At 43.6% G+C, this 7,700-nt stretch overlaps 1 protein-coding gene across 1 annotated transcript; it reads left to right on the top strand.

The window, feature by feature from the left end:
• Nucleotides 1-1,368: 1,368 nt before the first annotated feature.
• On the top strand, nucleotides 1,369-4,865 carry uncx (UNC homeobox). The gene is made up of 3 exons (XM_046415480.1): nucleotides 1,369-1,800; nucleotides 2,424-2,599; nucleotides 3,431-4,865. Exons 1-3 carry the CDS (start codon nucleotides 1,542-1,544, stop codon nucleotides 4,511-4,513), a joined length of 1,518 nt encoding a protein of 505 aa, XP_046271436.1. The 5' UTR covers nucleotides 1,369-1,541; the 3' UTR covers nucleotides 4,514-4,865.
• The last annotated feature ends 2,835 nt before the right edge of the window (nucleotides 4,866-7,700 follow it).

Consider the following 7,700-nt stretch of genomic DNA (forward strand, 5'->3'; position numbering starts at 1 on the left):
TACAAAGGGGCTTCAAAGACGAGCCCTCTGCTGCTGCTGCTGCTGCTGCTGTAACAAAAAGGAGGGGAGAGATGGATAAATAAGCGAGATTTCTGAGGAGTTCATTAAAATGTAGGGCTACACACACTGAAATACAGAAGGTTGTTATTTGGGCTTGGGGTCAAGTGACGAGCGGATTATATACTTCCTCATAATAATATTAATTAAACAATTTGCATGCTAATAGGGTAACAATTATCGCAGCTTCTGTTGAGAGATTCAGGTTATTACAACATGCCAATCCGGGTGCCAAGGGTCAGGGAATGAGTGGGGTGCGAAATTTCAACTCTGATTAACATTATGACAGCGCCAGACTTGGGATAAATAAAGTCGAATTAATTATTTGAAAACCTAATGAGCAGATAGGATTGAGGCAAGTCACATCACATTGAGTGCACGTTGCACAAGTGGATGAGCTTTCCAGTTGTGCTTTCCTGACAGGAAACGCTGTGGATGCCTGTAATGCACATACGAGGACGGTGTTTTATTGTGTTACACTGGAATTCTCCTTGTTCATTTTAGCAGTTGAAGCCTGCCTTTATTTGGTCATATATTTTGTTCATAACACAGCGTAGGTCGAAGAGGCTTTTAACAGTAAAATATAGTTTCACTTTGTGCCCTCAGCAGTATCTCAGCTCCCCTTTAAATGCACCCATATTTCAGCAATCACCCTATTTGCTTTACGTCCTGCGTGTGAACCTGCCTGATTGTAAAGGTTTAAAGTGTTTAAATGATGACCCATAACTAACATGGAGGGCTTTTTTATCTTAACTAAGCGCTTTCCAGAGTGAGGCTCAGGGAAAAGAAAGTTGCAAGCATCCCTGGGGGGGTAAGAAGGATATTTTAATTCAGTGAAATATTACCATTTATTATTGTCGTTTTTGATCAGCTTTCACTTTCTTTTCTCGGCTGCTTCCCCAACAGATGTGACCATATAGAATAATGCAAATAAAATAAGAAGGATGCACAAAACAAAACAATAATCATAAAAATAAACAGCTATGGCTTTAACTTGGATAAAAATAGGGTGATTTTTTATTGTCGAATCCGGTCTAACATTCATCTGTTAGCAGGTCCTTCACTGAACAAAAAAAGTCCCGGAGCCTCTGGCCTTTCCTATCCGCCTGTAGCCTCTTCTTCCTGGGATTCAGTGAGCCCTTCCTCCCGGTGGGTCCCCCGTGTAGTTGCGATGTAGTTCTTATCAAAGCCCTCCTGTCTTGTTGTGACAGCTCTGATATTGTTTATTGAGGTGGATGTCAGCTTTAATTAGCAATCGATACGGGGAGCGTTTGCAGAGCGCGTCTCTGACGTCAGAGTCCATTACCGCTTCTCATTGGGTCTCATATTCCCAGAGCCTGGGCTAATTATTGGGAGGTTCATGTGGATAAAGTACAGCTCATCCCTCCCTTCACATCATGTCCCCTACTCGTTGGCCACACTCGCTGCATGCTTTTTAAATTCCCATCACCGGCCTCCAGACGTCGTTTCCTTTTGCCTGCGGGATGATGGACAGCAGGATACTGGATCCACCTCACGCCCAGTTCGGAGGCTCTCTCGGCGGGATGGTGGGCTTCCCGTATCATCTGAGCCACCATCACGTTTACGAATTAACCGGGCATCAACTTCAATCTGCGTCCGCGGTTCCTTTCTCAATAGACGGATTACTTAATGGTTCCTGCACGGCTTCGGTGGGTAATTCCAACCCCCTCTTGTCTTCGGGCTGCGGGATGAACGGAGATAACCAGCACTACAAACTGACAGGTAAGCCACATTACATAGCCAACACTACAGAATAGCCTCCGCTCTAGGCTGGCTGGTTGCACAAAGACCAAAACAGAAAGAAACAAAGACAGGATATTGCAATACAAGTTATCCCCTTCGCGCTGTGTTTAAAAGGCACGACAAACCACAAACACACACAAACACACACACACACACACACACACACACAGAGAGAGACAGAGAGAGAGGCAGAGGAGTATTCTTCGCCTCCCACTTCATGTCCAGCACCGAAAGCTGACGATGCACTGGAAGCAAAAACAATGTCCCTGTCAGTCCGTAAACACTAGAGCAAGGAAATGCCTCGCAGTGTGTTGAAGCTTTCCTCTTAATTCAGCCAAGGCGACAGGTTTGATAGAGGCTGCAGGCTGCAAATGTGCGTGTGTGCATGTGTGTGTGCGTGCTTGTGTGTGTGTGTGTGTGTGTGTGTGTGTGTGGACTGCAAAATGTCAAATGGAGTCGCCCTTTTCTGCTCTAAAGTTTGCAGAATTCTTCGCATATGCGGGGAACCCTTCTGGTTAGAATTATGTCGAAATGTTCTGCTTAGAAATATACGTGTGTATCTATTCATCCCTTGTTTACGTTTATTGTCCTTCTGCTGTCAGACTCGGGAGACCCAGACAAAGATAGCCCCGGTTGCAAGAGACGGAGAACTCGCACAAATTTCACTGGTTGGCAGCTGGAGGAATTAGAAAAGGCTTTCAATGAGAGCCACTATCCCGACGTTTTCATGAGGGAGGCACTGGCTCTACGGCTGGACTTGATAGAGTCACGAGTTCAGGTAAATATTTATTGTGCTCTTATCTCCTATATATGTTCATATATACACACACACACACACACATATCATTCTTAAGCTCGTGTATATCTTCATCCCTTCGTTTATTATTATTCACTCTGTGTCTCATTTTTATGGGCCAAACTGCTGAAAAGAAATTGCAGAGTAAATATATAATATTCACCTTGGAGTTTAAGAATTTTTTCATTAGAGGGACCCACTGAATGGATGTGTGTTGTTTGACCTACCACAGCTTATGCTAGTCAAATAAATCAATTTGAAACACACCTTTATTTTGAAAAATACCAGGGCCTCTAATACCGGCTGCTCTTTTGTCTTATTTTATTTATTTCCTCACAAAATTATTTTATCATATTGTCAAATCGACAAATACGAAGAAAGATAAAAAATATTCAGCATGAAGGCAACTTATTCCCAAACACAGTCAACTGAATTGCATGAATGACTTTACCAGCCCGTTTTATTTTATTATAAAAAAAATGTTATTGATGAAAACAGCGAGTTCAAGCTAAGTTTAAAGGTAATTGCTCAGTTTACACAAGAAGAAGGAAAAAAAGTCAGACTGTAAAGGTAAAGCTTCTTTTATGAGGCTTCAACCTAACTTTTTGTTGCCATGTCTGTGCCCAGATTGCTTTTTGATCAAAGGGCTAATTAAAGGCCTGCACAGAAAAAAAATAAATAAACAGCGAGAGCAAGATGTAACCTCACTGTTTGTCTGTTTAATTATCATATTGTTAAAACACCGAGCATTTTAATTAATTTGCCCCTTGCGGTGACAGAAGTGCACATTACACGTGTTTTTATTCTCCTCAGGTGTGGTTTCAGAACCGCAGAGCCAAATGGAGGAAAAAGGAGAACACAAAGAAAGGTCCAGGTCGACCTGCTCACAACGCCCACCCCACCACCTGCAGCGGGGAGCCCATGGACCCCGAGGAGATCGCCCGGAGAGAGCTGGACCGGCTGGAGAAGAAGAAACGAAAGCAGGAGCGACGGCTGCTCAAGTCCCAGAACAAGCTCCACTCTGGGGATTTATTTCACACCCCGGGATCGGACAGCGACAGCGGGGTGTCGCATGTGACCGACAGTGACAACATCACAGGACAGTCGTTTGACCTTGTGGGGGGAAACCAAACGCAATCGAGCTGCGACCAAACACCTCACCCTCTCCAGACCCAAAACCAGAACCAAAGACACTTGGACCAGGATGCTGGCGGATCCGAGCTGGACTCGCCCGACGCCAGCCACCGGTCGAGCCTGTGCTCCAACAACAGCAGAGCCTCCGGCGTGCCGAAACTCAACCCTTTTAGCGTCGAGAGCCTCCTTTCGGACTCCAGACCGAGACGCAACCCTGCGGCCTTACCCTCCTCTCGGCCTTTAATAGGGAAAGGACACTTCCTGCTCTACCCCATCACACAGCCGCTTGGATTCATTGTTCCTCAAACCGCTCTGAAGACAACAACAACAACAACAACAACAGCAGCAGCGGCGGCGGCGGCGGCGGCAGAAAACTCTGACAGTGACCCCCCAGCGGAGAGAAACCAGTCCAACGTCCGCTGCAGCGCCTCTGCGGGCTCTGCGGGATGTAGGAGCAGCTCGCCGGACTCTGCAGACGCAGCCACGCAAAAGGGACAGGTGGTATCAGAGGAAAAGACACGTTCACCGCACACCAGCCCGTCCAGGGCGGCCTTTCTCACTGGCAAAAGTACTCAGATCTCTGTTATTTGCAGCGATTCGACTTTCGCACACGAACACAGTCCACAACTCATTAAGCCTGTCGATGCAGACAGAAAAGAGCATTTAGAGAACAAGGACCACCCTGTCAACCCCGAGTCTGTCCTCAGTGACAGTCCGGCACAAAGAAAGACAGACTCTAAAGAAGACGTCGACTTGGAATAAATCCTTGGGGGTAAAAGAAAGAAAAAGAAGGCAGAAACATACTGATATAGCCTCTAAGCAACACCTTTCATTAGGCCAAAGCTTAACCACAATCTACATCTTTGCATCTGATCTCTAGGTTTCCCCCCTTCTGCTGATATTTTGACAATGGTGTGCTCTCCCTCTCTCTCTCCTCCTCCTCTCTCTCCCTCTCTCTCCCCCTCTCTCTCTCTCTCTCTCTCTCTCTCTATCCATCTATCTATCTTTGCGAGTGCGTATGTGTGCGTGAGAGAGTCAGGAGTCTCTAGATATCCTTTAATGTGTGATAACTTGTCAGAAAAAAAAACACTCAAGACCACGAGACCAACAAAAATCCTCAAGAGCTGTAAAGAAGGTATTATACTATTTATATATGTAAGTTTTTTTCTTAAATAAATCTATTGTATACAAGCACCTCAAACCGTGTGAGACCTTAAATAGCAGCACATACAGTGCAGGACTACAGTACAGTAGGAAGGGCTTTCTTAAGAAATCTCATGTTGTACTTTGTATATTGCCTTAACAAATTTATTCATCTATAAGCCCCCACTGAAATGAGGTTACGAGCCTGAGGCGAAAAGGACCCGCTCGACTCCTGCAGAGTTTTGATATGAAAGTAATTATTTTCCCGGTGGCTACTGCAGGGGGATTCAGTTTATTTTAGCTCAAAGGGGGTTATAATACATTACCGATTTCTAGTGATATGAAATCACATAAACTTCCAAGAATAATAGAATTAGCATGAAAAGGCCTGGGTGTCAAATTGAAATAGGAAAATAATAGCCCCGGCAGCTGGGAGTGTGTGTGTTTGTGCATATTGGATAGGAGATGGGGATTCGTGGGGAGGCATTTTCATGAGCTGCTGTTTTTTTTTCCTTTTCCTCCCTTCTTCTTCTCCTTCTTCTCCTTCTCCCTCTCTCTCCACTTTGTCAGGGCCCCCTTGTAGCGGGGCTATATTAAGATAGATGTTCGATGATATCCCTCATTGTTCTGTCGCTTTACATTGATGTTTCTGTGTTATCAGCCTATTGATCATGCGTCGGCTGTAATAGGACGGGCTGAGGCAAACGTGCCTATTTACAATAGCAGAACACATTTGTTCTAATAGGGTTGGTGGTCCCCAGGGAAGCCATGCGGGATCTGGGACATCTGCTCCCTTTTGCAATATTAGCAGTGTTGACCACAATATCACGTCGTCGACCCAAGGAAGACACGTCGAGGCTGCTGTGTGTGGCGTATATAATAGCACAAAAAAATCTTAACAAAAAAAAAAAAAAAAAAAACATTCAATCCAGCCATATATCTCCTCATAGCCTTGTTAAAATCCACAAGCCCTTTAGTGTTCTCTTTGGGTCTTGATTTGCAAATAAATTGAAAATAATCAGAGGGGTGAGCTTTACGTCTGAGCCGGCGCAAATGAATTTCTGAGCCAGTGTCCCTTTCAAAATATTTACATAAATTTCGACCCATGCAGCTGTTTGCTCTAGGAAGCAATGTCTTATTAGGTTGGTGGTGGGGGGGAAGGGGCAGGCAGACACAGCCAACATGGCACACACACACAGTGAACATGCAGAAGATTACAGGCCTGCGCAGGCTGTGCCTTGGCGGTGTAACCTTTGTGTCTGCGTGGTGCTCATAACGCTCAGATTAGAGAAACCTCATAGTGTTTTTCAGATTAATTCATTTATTTGATATTCCATCATATCACCAGAACTTGTCGATAACATCCTTAGTGACCAGTGAGTTTGCTGGCATCTTGTGCTTTTTTTATTTCTTAAAAAAAACTTCTCTTGATTTAAGTTTTAAGTTTTGACTTGCACTTTTGCAGTGTTGTGATGAATTGCATTATACTCGGCTACAATAGTCTAAGCGTTTCCTTTATTAAATTAGCAACATTGTGACAACGACGCAGACTAAATTGACAAATTCATAGGTTGTCAGTTCTTCAAAAATCACAGGGAAACAAGCTTTATTTCCTAAATTGTGGGATAACCAGGGCCAGTTTGAAATAATCTGGGATTCTTCGGTGTGTATTTTTCCAAGCTACTCTTTGGGCTATTTGGGACGTATGCCCAGTTCATCCATAATTCATTAGCACACTGAATAGGAGTATCGCTGGCTGCACATTGGTGGCCTTAAGGTGAAATTAGCGATTTGCTTAAGTAGTTAAGCTTTTCTTGCCTGAGAGCTGCACGCTGCATGATTCAAGACAAACTATCAATCGATATGCCCAGGCAGCCTCCAGGAGATGTGTCGTCCATGAATCATACTTTATGAATTCAATTTATACCCGGAGAAATTTTCAATTTGAACGCTGGATCATTATGGGAGAGTGTAAATTGTTTTTGCTCTATTATGCATCGGACGCCATCATTTTTCTTTCTAATTACGGAGGTGTCAGGTCGGGCTGTCATGCAGACGCTGATTTTCAATTTAACTGATCATCATGCATTCATTTTCCCATTTGATAAATCTGCTATCTCGAAGCTTCTCCATGCCCGGAATGCTAAAAGAGAGGCACAGATTGGCAAAGTAATAGGGGCCTGTATGCGGCAATAAGTGCAGATCAGGCAGCTAATTTAGCACCTCCTGGTATTTCCATTTTCATTTCTCATTTCCAACTCTCAAAGGAGGAAAAGCAGCCCAAAGGCAGAAAGCTGGTAGGCTTTTCACTATCGGAGAAAGACAGAGGAAAAAAAATCTACCAAAACGGCTTGTTTTCAACCACACATTTCCTAAATTAGGATATCAAGCTTAATTAAGGCTAATAGAGTTTTCTCAGTATGTGTTAGTTTTATTTAATAGAAACAAATTTGCACAATTAATTACGGCCATGATATTGAGGGTCTCATTTGCAGCATTGGAGCTGCAGCCGAAATCAGCGTCTTCAGAAATAAGCCTCTCATTTTCGAGCCAAATGACTAACCAAATGTTTTCATAGCAGCTTCCATCACAGACAGCATATCGCTTTGTTTCGCATGTTCTATCCAAGTAAATTGAGTTAGATTTGACAAAAACGCTCTATATTACTGGGCAGGATGACTGGAAAAAAACGTAAATATTTGCCATTTACTTTTCTTGCAGAAATTGCACCCTTTTGAGTTTTGAATTTTATTTTTTCTGAACATTTGTATAACTTTACGCAAAAAAAGATGACATTTCTCTTTGA

This window comes from Scatophagus argus, chromosome 16 (assembly GCF_020382885.2).
Source record: "Scatophagus argus isolate fScaArg1 chromosome 16, fScaArg1.pri, whole genome shotgun sequence".
Classification (NCBI taxonomy): domain Eukaryota; kingdom Metazoa; phylum Chordata; class Actinopteri; family Scatophagidae; genus Scatophagus; species Scatophagus argus.